Source organism: Pseudophryne corroboree, chromosome 11, assembly GCF_028390025.1.
Source record: "Pseudophryne corroboree isolate aPseCor3 chromosome 11, aPseCor3.hap2, whole genome shotgun sequence".
NCBI lineage: Eukaryota > Metazoa > Chordata > Amphibia > Anura > Myobatrachidae > Pseudophryne > Pseudophryne corroboree.
This window is the reverse complement of record NC_086454.1, coordinates 336,208,293-336,222,936: the sequence shown is the minus strand read 5'-3', so window position 1 is coordinate 336,222,936 and position 14,644 is coordinate 336,208,293. Positions and strand designations below refer to the sequence as shown.

At 55.8% G+C, this 14,644-nt stretch overlaps 1 protein-coding gene across 1 annotated transcript in view; it reads right to left on the bottom strand.

The window, feature by feature from the left end:
- The window catches only part of KATNB1 (katanin regulatory subunit B1), a 50,912-nt gene extending 37,995 nt beyond the window's left edge, over positions 1–12,917 (bottom strand). Inside the window, exons 1-7 of the mRNA XM_063945818.1 lie at positions 12,810–12,917; positions 11,377–11,571; positions 11,168–11,298; positions 10,868–10,985; positions 8,905–9,005; positions 637–678; positions 466–549 (exon numbers count right to left, since the gene is read on the bottom strand). Coding sequence (XP_063801888.1) covers positions 466–549; positions 637–678; positions 8,905–9,005; positions 10,868–10,985; positions 11,168–11,298; positions 11,377–11,416 — 516 coding nt within the window. The 5' untranslated portion in view covers positions 11,417–11,571; positions 12,810–12,917. The remainder of the gene's footprint in view (positions 1–465; positions 550–636; positions 679–8,904; positions 9,006–10,867; positions 10,986–11,167; positions 11,299–11,376; positions 11,572–12,809) is intronic.
- Between the last annotated feature and the right edge of the window lie 1,727 nt (positions 12,918–14,644).

Sequence of the window (14,644 nt, the reverse complement as noted above, 5' to 3'; positions counted from 1 at the left end):
TATCAGTGTGACAGGAGCCTGACATCACTACTCTGTGCTGCTGGGGACCCTGCTCCTACCACTATATAACTCTCAGCCTGTGGCTTCCTGTATCAGTGTGACAGCAGCCTGACCTCCCTACTCTGTGCTGCTGGGGACCCTGCTCCTACCACTATATAACTCTCAGTCTGTGGCTTCCTGTATGAGTGTGACAGCAGCCTGACATCCCTACTCTGTGCTGCTGAGGACCCTGCTCCTGCCACTATATAACTATGTCTGTGGCTTCCTGTATGAGTGTGACAGCAGCCCGACATCCCTACTCTGTGCTGCTAGGGACTCTGCTCCTGTCACTATATAACTCTCAGCCTGTGGCTTCCTGTATCAGTGTGACAGCAGCCTGACATCCCTACTCTGTGCTGCTAGGGACTCTGCTCCTGCCACTATATAACTCTCAGTCTGCTGCAGCCAATCACCCTCCTCACTTACCTTTACGGTGTGATCATCTGAAGAAGATGCCAGCCACTTGCCATCTGGACTGAAGCGTAGGCAGCGCACAGCCTGAGTGTGGCCCTGAATGGAAACACCCAGCAGGGTCAGAAGTGAAGAGTCATACAGGGGTACTTACAGATAGTGTATATGGGTGCAGAGGACACTCACCTTGTAGCGAAACACGCAGCCTTTCCTGCGCACGTCCCACAGCTAGAACAGAGGAAGAGAAACCTGTTATTCTGCATTGATCCAGGAGATTACTGCCCCATCTCCCCATCAGTCTCAGGCTGAGGCCCATATAGTGCAGGAACCGCAGCAATTCCAGCTACGTAGCCTGAAGAGTAACGCGGCAATAATTCACAGGCAAAACCAACCTGGAATTACGCCGCTTCCTGCAACTGGCAGTACTGCAATACACACAGACATAGGGTACAGGAGCCGCTGCCCACCCTGTACATGGGGCCTAATTCAGACCTGACCGCTGCGGTGTGTACTCGCAAGGCGGGCAATTATCGAACGACTGCGCATGAGGCCACACTGTGAACAAATCCAGCGGGGTTTTTTTTTATCGCTAGGAGAACGCAGGCTGATTGACAGGAAGTGGGCGTATGTGGGTGGTAATTGGCCGTTTTCTGGAAGTGTCAGTGAAAACGCAGGCGTGCCCAAGTGTTGTCAGGGCGGGTGTGTGACGTCAGCTCCGGCCCCGGTCGGCCTGTATGTATCGCACTGTAGGAGTAAGTCCTGGGCTACGCACACACTGGAAAATCATTAGCTGGTGAGGGAGTTGGGAACGGATTTGCAGGTGACCGCCGTTCGCACAGATTTTCGCAGTGTGCGCAGACATGCATGAGGCGGGTATTCACTCTGTCTGGGCGACGACTATCCGATCGCAAAACCTGCAAATTCACAGAGGAGCGATCAGGCCCATGGTACATAATAGTGCATACAGGGACATCTGACTCATTCTCTCCATAGTCACACATTACCCGCAGGACGGGTCGCCTTAACGAGCCCAGTGACACGCATTACAGAGGGATGACACCTTCCATAACAGCCCGTGTCACCTGTAAGTGCCCATCACACGCCTGCCCTCCTCCTATCACCTGTAAGTACCCGTCACACGCCTGCCCTCCTCCTATCACCTGTAACTGCCCATCACACGCCTGCCCTCCTCCTATCACCTGTAACTGCCCATCACACGCCTGGCCTCCTCCTATCACCTGTAACTGCCCATCACACGCCTGCCCTCCTCCTATCACCTGTAACTGCCCATCACACGCCTGCCCTCCTCCTATCACCTGTAACTGCCCATCACACGCCTGCCCTCCTCCTATCACCTGTAAGTACCCATCACACGCCTGCCCTCCTCCTATCACCTGTAAGTACCCGTCACACGCCTGCCCTCCTCCTATCACCTGTAAGTACCCGTCACACGCCTGCCCTCCTCCTATCACCTGTAAGTACCCGTCACACGCCTGCCCTCCTCCTATCACCTGTAAGTGCCCATCACACGCCTGCCCTCCTCCTATCACCTGCAAGTGCTCATCACACGCCTGCCCTCCTCCTATCACCTGTAAGTGCCCATCACACGCCTGCCCTCCTCCTATAACCTGTAAGTGCCCATCACACGCCTGTCCTCCTCCTATCACCTGTAAGTGCCCATCACACGCCTGCCCTCCTCCTATCACCTGTAAGTACCCATCACACGCCTGCCCTCCTCCTATCACCTGTAACTGCCCATCACACACCTGCCCTCCTCCTATCACCTGTAAGTGCCCATCACACGCCTGCCCTCCTCCTATCACCTGTAACTGCCCATCACACGCCTGCCCTCCTCCTATCACCTGTAAGTACCCATCACACGCCTGCCCTCCTCCTATCACCTGTAAGTGCCCATCACACGCCTGCCCTCCTCCTATCACCTGTAAGTGCCCATCACACGCCTGCCCTCCTCCTATCACCTGTAACTGCCCATCACACGCCTGCCCTCCTCCTATCACCTGTAAATGCCCATCACACGCCTGCCCTCCTCCTATCACCTGTAAGTGCCCATCACACGCCTGCCCTCCTCCTATCACCTGTAAGTGCCCATCACACGCCTGCCCTCCTCCTATCACCTGTAAGTGCCCACCACACGCCTGCCCTCCTCCTATCACCTGTAAGTGCCCATCACACGCCTGCCCTCCTCCTATCACCTGTAAGTGCTCATCACACGCCTGTCCTCCTCCTATCACCTGTAACTGCCCATCACACGCCTGCCCTCCTCCTATCACCTGTAACTGCCCATCACACGCCTGCCCTCCTCCTATCACCTGTAACTGCCCATCACACGCCTGCCCTCCTCCTATCACCTGTAAGTGCTCATCACACGCCTGCCCTCCTATCACCTGTAACTGCCCATCACACGCCTGCCCTCCTCCTATCACCTGTAAGTGCCCATCACACGCCTGCCCTCCTCCAATCACCTGTAAGTGCCCATCACACGCCTGCCCTCCTATCACCTGTAACTGCCCATCACACGCCTGCCCTCCTCCTATCACCTGTAACTGCCCATCACACGCCTGTCCTCCTCCTATAACCTGTAAGCGCCCATCACACGCCTGTCCTCCTCCTATCACCTGTAAGTGCCCATCACACGCCTGTCTTCCTCCTCCTCCTATCACCTGTAAGTACCCATCACACGCCTGCCCTCCTCCTATCACCTGTAAGTACCCATCACACACCTGCCCTCCTCCTATCACCTGTAACTGCCCATCACACGCCTGCCCTCCTCCTATCACCTGTAAGTACCCATCACACGCCTGCCCTCCTCCTATCACCTGTAACTGCCCATCACACACCTGCCCTCCTCCTATCACCTGTAAGTGCCCATCACACGCCTGCCCTCCTCCTATCACCTGTAACTGCCCATCACACACCTGCCCTCCTCCTATCACCTGTAAGTGCCCATCACACGCCTGCCCTCGTCCTATCACCTGTAACTGCCCATCACACGCCTGCCCTCCTCCTATCACCTGTAAGTACCCATCACACGCCTGCCCTCCTCCTATCACCTGTAAGTGCCCATCACACGCCTGCCCTCCTCCTATCACCTGTAAGTGCCCATCACACGCCTGCCCTCCTCCTATCACCTGTAAGTGCCCATCACACGCCTGCCCTCCTCCTATCACCTGTAAGTGCCCATCACACGCCTGCCCTCCTCCTATCACCTGTAAGTGCCCATCACACGCCTGCCCTCCTCCTATCACCTGTAAGTGCCCACCACACGCCTGCCCTCCTCCTATCACCTGTAAGTGCCCATCACACGCCTGCCCTCCTCCTATCACCTGTAAGTGCTCATCACACGCCTGTCCTCCTCCTATCACCTGTAACTGCCCATCACACGCCTGCCCTTCTCCTATCACCTGTAACTGCCCATCACACGCCTGCCCTCCTCCTATCACCTGTAACTGCCCATCACACGCCTGCCCTCCTCCTATCACCTGTAAGTGCTCATCACACGCCTGCCCTCCTATCACCTGTAACTGCCCATCACACGCCTGCCCTCCTCCTATCACCTGTAAGTGCCCATCACACGCCTGCCCTCCTCCTATCACCTGTAAGTGCCCATCACACGCCTGCCCTCCTCCTATCACCTGTAACTGCCCATCACACGCCTGCCCTCCTCCTATCACCTGTAACTGCCCATCACACGCCTGTCCTCCTCCTGTCACCTGTAAGTACCCACCACACGCCTGCCCTCCTCCTATCACCTGTAAGTACCCACCACACGCCTGCCCTCCTCCTATCACCTGTAAGTGCCCATCACACGCCTGCCCTCCTCCTATCACCTGTAAGTGCCCATCACACGCCTGTCCTCCTCCTATCACCTGTAACTGCCCATCACACGCCTGCCCTCCTCCTATCACCTGTAAGTGCCCATCACACGCCTGCCCTCCTCCTATCACCTGTAAGTGCCCATCACACGCCTGCCCTCCTCCTATCACCTGTAACTGCCCATCACACGCCTGCCCTCCTCCTATCACCTGTAACTGCCCATCACACGCCTGTCCTCCTCCTGTCACCTGTAAGTACCCACCACACGCCTGCCCTCCTCCTATCACCTGTAAGTACCCACCACACGCCTGCCCTCCTCCTATCACCTGTAAGTGCCCATCACACGCCTGCCCTCCTCCTATCACCTGTAAGTGCCCATCACACGCCTGCCCTCCTCCTATCACCTGTAACTGCCCATCACACGCCTGCCCTCCTCCTATCACCTGTAAGTGCTCATCACACGCCTGCCCTCCTATCACCTGTAAGTGCCCATCACACGCCTGTCCTCCTCCTATCACCTGTAACTGCCCATCACACGCCTGCCCTCCTCCTATCACCTGTAAGTGCCCATCACACGCCTGCCCTCCTCCTATCACCTGTAAGTGCCCATCACACGCCTGCCCTCCTCCTATCACCTGTAACTGCCCATCACACGCCTGCCCTCCTCCTATCACCTGTAACTGCCCATCACACGCCTGTCCTCCTCCTGTCACCTGTAAGTACCCACCACACACCTGCCCTCCTCCTATCACCTGTAAGTACCCACCACACGCCTGCCCTCCTCCTATCACCTGTAAGTGCCCATCACACGCCTGCCCTCCTCCTATCACCTGTAAGTGCCCATCACACGCCTGCCCTCCTCCTGTCACCTGTAACTGCCCATCACACGCCTGTCCTCCTCCTGTCACCTTTAAGTACCCATCACACGTCTGCCCTCCTATCACCTGTAAGTACCCATCACACGCCTGTCCTCCTCCTATCACCTGTAAGTACCCATCACACGCCTGCCCTCCTCCTCCTATCACCAGTAAGTGCCCATCACACGCCTGCCCTCCTCCTATCACCTGTAAGTGCCCGTCACACGCCTGCCCTCCTCCTATCACCTGTAAGTACCCATCACACGCCTGCCCTCCTCCTATCACCTGGAAGTGCCCATCACACGCCTGCCCTCCTCCTATCACCTGGAAGTGCCCATCACACGCCTGTCCTCCTCCTATCACCTGTAACTGCCCATCACACGCCTGCCCTCCTCCTATCACCTGTAAGTGCTCATCACACGCCTGCCCTCCTATCACCTGTAACTGCCCATCACACGCCTGCCCTCCTCCTATCACCTGTAAGTGCCCATCACACGCCTGCCCTCCTCCTATCACCTGTAAGTACCCATCACACGCCTGCCCTCCTCCTATCACCTGTAAGTGCCCATCACACGCCTGCCCTCCTCCTATCACCTGTAAGTGCCCATCACACGCCTGCCCTCCTCCTATCACCTGTAAGTGCCCATCACACGCCTGCCCTCCTCCTATCACCTGTAAGTGCCCATCACACGCCTGCCCTCCTCCTATCACCTGTAAGTGCCCACCACACGCCTGCCCTCCTCCTATCACCTGTAAGTGCCCACCACACGCCTGCCCTCCTCCTATCACCTGTAAGTGCCCATCACACGCCTGCCCTCCTCCTATCACCTGTAAGTGCTCATCACACGCCTGTCCTCCTCCTATCACCTGTAACTGCCCATCACACGCCTGCCCTCCTCCTATCACCTGTAACTGCCCATCACACGCCTGCCCTCCTCCTATCACCTGTAACTGCCCATCACACGCCTGCCCTCCTCCTATCACCTGTAAGTGCTCATCACACGCCTGCCCTCCTATCACCTGTAACTGCCCATCACACGCCTGCCCTCCTCCTATCACCTGTAAGTGCCCATCACACGCCTGCCCTCCTCCTATCACCTGTAAGTGCCCATCACACGCCTGCCCTCCTCCTATCACCTGTAACTGTCCATCACACGCCTGCCCTCCTCCTATCACCTGTAACTGCCCATCACACGCCTGTCCTCCTCCTGTCACCTGTAAGTACCCACCACACGCCTGCCCTCCTCCTATCACCTGTAAGTACCCACCACACGCCTGCCCTCCTCCTATCACCTGTAAGTGCCCATCACACGCCTGCCCTCCTCCTATCACCTGTAAGTGCCCATCACACGCCTGTCCTCCTCCTATCACCTGTAACTGCCCATCACACGCCTGCCCTCCTCCTATCACCTGTAAGTGCCCATCACACGCCTGCCCTCCTCCTATCACCTGTAACTGCCCATCACACACCTGCCCTCCTCCTATCACCTGTAAGTGCCCATCACACGCCTGCCCTCCTCCTATCACCTGTAACTGCCCATCACACGCCTGCCCTCCTCCTATCACCTGTAAGTACCCATCACACGCCTGCCCTCCTCCTATCACCTGTAAGTGCCCATCACACGCCTGCCCTCCTCCTATCACCTGTAAGTGCCCATCACACGCCTGCCCTCCTCCTATCACCTGTAAGTGCCCATCACACGCCTGCCCTCCTCCTATCACCTGTAAGTGCCCATCACACGCCTGCCCTCCTCCTATCACCTGTAAGTGCCCATCACACGCCTGCCCTCCTCCTATCACCTGTAAGTGCCCACCACACGCCTGCCCTCCTCCTATCACCTGTAAGTGCCCATCACACGCCTGCCCTCCTCCTATCACCTGTAAGTGCTCATCACACGCCTGTCCTCCTCCTATCACCTGTAACTGCCCATCACACGCCTGCCCTCCTCCTATCACCTGTAACTGCCCATCACACGCCTGCCCTCCTCCTATCACCTGTAACTGCCCATCACACGCCTGCCCTCCTCCTATCACCTGTAAGTGCTCATCACACGCCTGCCCTCCTATCACCTGTAACTGCCCATCACACGCCTGCCCTCCTCCTATCACCTGTAAGTGCCCATCACACGCCTGCCCTCCTCCTATCACCTGTAAGTGCCCATCACACGCCTGCCCTCCTCCTATCACCTGTAACTGCCCATCACACGCCTGCCCTCCTCCTATCACCTGTAACTGCCCATCACACGCCTGTCCTCCTCCTGTCACCTGTAAGTACCCACCACACGCCTGCCCTCCTCCTATCACCTGTAAGTACCCACCACACGCCTGCCCTCCTCCTATCACCTGTAAGTGCCCATCACACGCCTGCCCTCCTCCTATCACCTGTAAGTGCCCATCACACGCCTGTCCTCCTCCTATCACCTGTAACTGCCCATCACACGCCTGCCCTCCTCCTATCACCTGTAAGTGCCCATCACACGCCTGCCCTCCTCCTATCACCTGTAAGTGCCCATCACACGCCTGCCCTCCTCCTATCACCTGTAACTGCCCATCACACGCCTGCCCTCCTCCTATCACCTGTAACTGCCCATCACACGCCTGTCCTCCTCCTGTCACCTGTAAGTACCCACCACACGCCTGCCCTCCTCCTATCACCTGTAAGTACCCACCACACGCCTGCCCTCCTCCTATCACCTGTAAGTGCCCATCACACGCCTGCCCTCCTCCTATCACCTGTAAGTGCCCATCACACGCCTGCCCTCCTCCTATCACCTGTAACTGCCCATCACACGCCTGCCCTCCTCCTATCACCTGTAAGTGCTCATCACACGCCTGCCCTCCTATCACCTGTAAGTGCCCATCACACGCCTGTCCTCCTCCTATCACCTGTAACTGCCCATCACACGCCTGCCCTCCTCCTATCACCTGTAAGTGCCCATCACACGCCTGCCCTCCTCCTATCACCTGTAAGTGCCCATCACACGCCTGCCCTCCTCCTATCACCTGTAACTGCCCATCACACGCCTGCCCTCCTCCTATCACCTGTAACTGCCCATCACACGCCTGTCCTCCTCCTGTCACCTGTAAGTACCCACCACACACCTGCCCTCCTCCTATCACCTGTAAGTACCCACCACACGCCTGCCCTCCTCCTATCACCTGTAAGTGCCCATCACACGCCTGCCCTCCTCCTATCACCTGTAAGTGCCCATCACACGCCTGCCCTCCTCCTGTCACCTGTAACTGCCCATCACACGCCTGTCCTCCTCCTGTCACCTTTAAGTACCCATCACACGTCTGCCCTCCTATCACCTGTAAGTACCCATCACACGCCTGTCCTCCTCCTATCACCTGTAAGTACCCATCACACGCCTGCCCTCCTCCTCCTATCACCAGTAAGTGCCCATCACACGCCTGCCCTCCTCCTATCACCTGTAAGTGCCCGTCACACGCCTGCCCTCCTCCTATCACCTGTAAGTACCCATCACATGCCTGCCCTCCTCCTATCACCTGGAAGTGCCCATCACACGCCTGCCCTCCTCCTATCACCTGGAAGTGCCCATCACACGCCTGTCCTCCTCCTATCACCTGTAACTGCCCATCACACGCCTGCCCTCCTCCTATCACCTGTAAGTACCCATCACACGCCTGCCCTCCTCCTATCACCTGTAAGTACCCATCACACGCCTGCCCTGTCTGGAATGGTCTGTTCTGGGCCCCTTACAGTGACAGTCTGGGGTCTGGTGAGATAATCACAGCGTACCTTAATGTTTGTGTCCAGAGAACCAGATGCTACAAACTCTCCGTACGGGTGGAAGTCCAGGCTGCAGACATTGGCTTTGTGTCCCACTAGAGTCCTCTGTACTGAGAGAGAGATACACAGTGTGACGCCACCTCTGCTGCAGATGTCACACGTGTGTCTGTAACCACTGCAGTGCCTTCCTGGTGCTACGCTGCAGAACAGGTCCTGGGCAGAATATAACTAATAGAAACCTAGAGAGTACCCATGCTCTTATTGTGACCGGCGCTCAGATCACCTGGGGTACAGCTGGAGCTGTGGCAGAGGATATACTATCTTGTCTGACATCCGCTAGGCAGTGGTGTTGTATCAGCTGCCGGGAGGTACTGTGTACCCCCCCCCCCCCCCCCCCCGTACATACACATATACTATACATCCCCCCTTGTAAAATAACACTAATGCTACCCAACATTAACACAAGAGCTGCAGCACGCCAGGGCACACAGCGCAAACTGAGGAGGGCGCATCGAGAGATGGAGAAACGCTACCCAGGTTTTACATTTATAGTACCCATACTCATACCCGCTCTCTAGAACCCAACAATCTACTGCGATCCATGTGCTGCGCAACACCTCTCAATGAGCTGGGCCGTGCAATGCCTCTCCGTGCGCTGCCCAACGCCTCTCCGTGCAATGCCTCTCCGTGCAACGCCTCCCCATGCTCTGCGCTGCGCAATGCCTCTCCCTGCACAGCACAACGCCTCTCCCTGCACTGCGCCGTGCAACAGTGTTAGAGTGATTTTAGCTGGTAAAGTGCGCAATTAAGACAAGTGCAGCTGATGTATAAAATACAGACGTGTACATCCAAAAGACACTTACAACACAATAAGTAGCCAAAAGATAGTATTAATACAAAAGCGCTCAAGTGACAAAGTACTATGCATAAAAAACAAAAAAATAATTACCATAGGATCCGAGGTATTTTATTGCAGTAACCTCAAATCCTCTTGGATATCAGAGGTGAATCTAAAAAAAAAACACTTCCCCCAGTGGACTTTGCAGTGCCCTGGTTCATACGGGTATAAAGAAAAGATAGTGCAGAGATCCCTTAAAACTGGAACTTTGTAATTCAGACACTGCACTTCCAGTAGACAGACGTAACAGACAGTAAAACGGACAATCCCACCGGCAAACTGCTCGGCTCAAATATCCTTCCTGGTAATCCCGAGTGTCACTTCTGATGAAGGACAGGAATGTCCGAAGCGCGTTAAGTGTTCCCCCGTTTTGACCCACTGACTGCGCTGAAATCGGACCTGGTTGGACCACTGCATCTGGATCTCTGGTCCCGAGTCCCGTACCTGTTACTCCTCGGATCCTATGGTGATTATTATCTGTTTTTATGCATGCTACTTTGTCAGTTGAGCGCTTTTGTATTAATACTATCTTTTGGCTACTTACTGCGCTGAGCAGCGCCTCTCCCAGCATTGCGCTGCGCCTCTCCCAGCACTGCGCTGGGCCGCGCCTCTCCCAGCACAGCGCAACGCCTCTCCAAGCACCGCGCTGCGCAACGCCTCTCCAAGCACCGCGCTGCGCAACGCCTCTCCAAGCACCGCGCTGCGCAACGCCTCTCCAAGCACCGCGCTGCGCAACGCCTCTCCAAGCACCGCGCTGCGCAACGCCTCTCCAAGCACCGCGCTGCGCAACGCCTCTCCAAGCACCGCGCTGCGCAACGCCTCTCCAAGCACCGCGCTGCGCAACGCCTCTCCAAGCACCGCGCTGCGCAACGCTCTCCAAGCACTGCGCTGCGCAACGCCTCTCCATGGGCTAAATGCTTAAAGGAGGGAGAGTGTGCGGAAAGAGACTGCCATCACCTGGATGTGACCCTGTAACAGAGCAGCGCAGACAGAATCCTGGCTCCATACAAAGATCAGCGCGGAAACATTTCCCAGTAAGCAGAGGTCAGAAGGCGAGAAGAGACGGAAACTTACTTTTAGCTTCTTCCATGTTCCAGACGCGTATAGACCCCGACTGAGAGCCGGCCACCACCAGCTTCTCCGAGGTGCTGAAACGCACGCTCTCCACCGGGGAATTGTGTCCCGTCAGGCTCTGCATGAGAGAGAGACAGCGGTGAGAGAGACAGCCTGAGACAGGGGAATTGTGTCCGTCAGCCTCTGCATGAGAGAGAGACAGCCTGAGACAGGGGCATTGTGTCCCGTCAGGCTCTGCATGGGAGAGAGACAGCTGTGAGAGAGACAGCCTGAGACAGGGGGGAGGTAACTGGCTCTCACCATAATGCAGTTGGGTTTGTTAACAGACCACAGGTTGACATGACAGTCGTCCCCCCCTGTGGCCAGGAGACGTCCGGAACTCTTCCCAAGGGCCACCGCAGACACATTACTGGCGTGGGCCACGATTTCCTCTATGAGAGATGAATGAGGAGCATGAGAACACGGTGGTGAGACAGGGAGATGCTACACTACAATGGAGTGCTACTCACGCAGTTTCCATGCTGGTTTGGTTGTGGCAGATGTCGCCATGTTTGTGTGGTGAGGAATACAGCACGGTGTCTGGAGGGGTTACACCCCCCAGCCCGCAGTCTCACAGGATAGCCTGGAATGTGATGTGTCTCTGGGATCTGGCAGTAGGCCCACCTCAGGGCTTCCTTATACAACGGGCGGCCAGAGACCACAAGCTGAAAATACACACGTTAATGAAGAATAGAACCTGTGTCCCCACTGGACCCTCCACAACCGTCCCAGCCACCCTGGACCCTCCACGTCCCGCTCTGAACTGGCACAGCCACCCTGGACCCTCCACGTCCCACTCTGAACCGGCCCAGCCACCCTGGACCCTCCACGTCCCGCTCTGAACCGGCCCAGCCACCCAGGACCCTCCACGTCCCGCTCTGAACCGTCCCAGCGACCCTGGACCCTCCACTCTCACTCTGACCACCTCACACCCGTTACCCCCCTTCACCACCACCTCACACCCCTGTTACCCCCCCTACCACCCCCTTACACCCCCGTTACCCCCCCTACCACCACCACCACACACCCGTTACCCTCCCTACCACCACCTCACACCCGTTACACCCCCTTCCACCACCACACACCCGTTACACCCCCTTCCACCACCTCACACCCCTGTTACACCCCCTTCCACCACCTCACACCCCTGTTACACCCCCTTCCACCACCTCACACCCGTTACACCCCCTTCCACCACCTCACACCCGTTACACCCCCTTCCACCACCTCACACCCGTTACACCCCCTTCCACCACCACACACCCGTTACACCCCCTTCCACCACCTCACACCCCTGTTACACCCCCTTCCACCACCTCACACCCCTGTTACACCCCCTTCCACAACCTCACACCCGTTACACCCCCTTCCACCACCTCACACCCCCTTCCACCACCTCACACCCCTGTTACCCCCCCTTCCACCGCCTCACACCCGTTACTCCCCCTTTCACCACCTCACACCCGTTACCCCCCCCTACCACCACCTCACACCCTGGTTACCCCTCACCCAATCACACCCCTGTTACCCCCCTTACCACCACCACACACCCCTGTTACACCCCCTTCCACCACCTCACTCCCCTGTTACACCCCCTTCCACTACCTCACACCCGTTACACCCCCTTCCACCACCTCACACCCGTTACCCCCCCTACCACCACCTCACTCTCCTGTTACCCCCTACCACCACCCCACACCCCAGTTACCAACCCCCTGCACCTCTGTTACCCCACTACCACCACCTCACACCCCTGTTAACCCCTCCCCCCATCACCACCTCACACCCGTTACCCCCTCTACCACCACCTCACACCACTTTTACCCCCTCTACCACCACCTCACACCCCTTTTACCACCTCTACCACCACCTCACACCTCTGTTACCCCCGTACCCCGCTCACCTCCTGCAGCCGGGCACCGGGAAGCAGCACCTGTGTATAAGCTGCTCTCCAATTCGCTGTTTCCTAACAACCGGAGCAAGTTAGCAACACAAACCATAGCCCCGCCCCAAACTGCTCGAGCGTGCGTCAGGCGCCATGGCGTCATACGCAGCAAGCGTGCAGCGGCCATGACGCTTCCTGGCAGAGTCCAGCAGCGGCCCCGGGGTATCTGTCACCTCACATCGCTCCTCGGAGTCCTCATAGTGCCCGGGAGCAGGACACAGGGGACTAATGCTGCTCTGTGGTGTAACTGTGCTGTACATAGTATCACCTGTGTATAGCATCACCCTTATAGTGCCACCCTGCCGTGTATAGTGTCGCTCTTATAGTGTATAGTGCCACCCTGTGCTGTATAGTGTCACCCTGACGTGTATAGTGCCAACCAGCGGTGTATAGTGTCACCCTGCCGTGTATAGTGTCGCTCTTATAGTGTATAGTGCCACCCAGCGGTGTATAGTGTCACCCTGCTGTGTATAGTGCCACCCAGCGGTGTATAGTGTCACCCTGCTGTGTATAGTGCCACCCTTATAGTGTACAGTGTCACCTTGTGCTGTACAGTGCCACCCTGCCGTGTATAGTATCACCCTTATAGTGTACAGTGTCACCCTGCCGTGTATAGTGTCACCCTGTGATGTACAGTGCCACCCTGCTTTGTGTAGCATCACCCTTATACTGTATAGTGCAACCCTGTGACGAGGCTGAAGTTAGCTTCTTATTCGGCTCCAGCTTCTTATTCACTTCTTATTCGGCTCCAGCTTCTTATTCAGAAATTATTATATTAAAATAAATTAAATAAGGATAGATCACTAAGTTAACATTGCAGAAACTTCAAATAGTGTCCCTTACACCAATTTACATGACATTTTGCAATAAACAAAAATGATTTAGGCATGAAAATGGTGGTAAAGCGGGCACAGACACCAGATATCATTTTGAATAAGAAGCTGTAGTTGTGCAAGGGTTAAACAGCGTTGGTCAACAGATTTGACACTTGAATCTCACACAGGGTGGTCACTTACATATCACCCACTTGCAATTTGCCTTGACCAACAAGCATTTGGGCATGACAATGGTGGTAAAGCGGGGACAGACACCAGATTTCATCATTTTGAATAAGAAGCTGTAGCTGTGCAAGGGTTAAACAGCGTTGGTCAACAGATTTGACACTTGAAACTTACACAGGGTGGTCACTTACATATCACCCACTTGCAATTTGCCTTGACCAACAGGCATTTGGGCATGAAAATGGTGGTAAAGCGGGCACAGACACCGATTTCATCATTTTGAATAAGAAGCTGTAGTTGTGCAAGGGTTAAACAGCGTTGGTCAACAGATTTGACACTTGAAACTTACACAGGGTGGTCACTTACATATCACCCACTTGCAATTTGCCTTGACCAACAGGCATTTGGGCATGAAAATGGTGGTAAAGCGGGCACAGACACCAGATTTCATCATTTTGAATAAGAAGCTGTAGCTGTGCAAGGGTTAAACAGCGTTGGTCAAAACATTTGACACTTGAAACTCACACAGGGTGGTCACTTACATATCACCCACTTGCAAGTTGCCTTGACCAACTAGCATTTGGGCATGAAAATGGTGGTAAAGCGGGTACAGACACCAGATTTCATCATTTTGAATAAGAAGCTGTAGTTGTGCAAGGGTTAAACAGCGTTGGTCAACAGATTTGACACTTGAAACTCACACAGGGTGGTCACTTACATATCACCCACTTGCAATTTGCCTTGACCAACAAGCATTTGGGCATGAAAATAGTGGAAAAGCGGGCACAGACA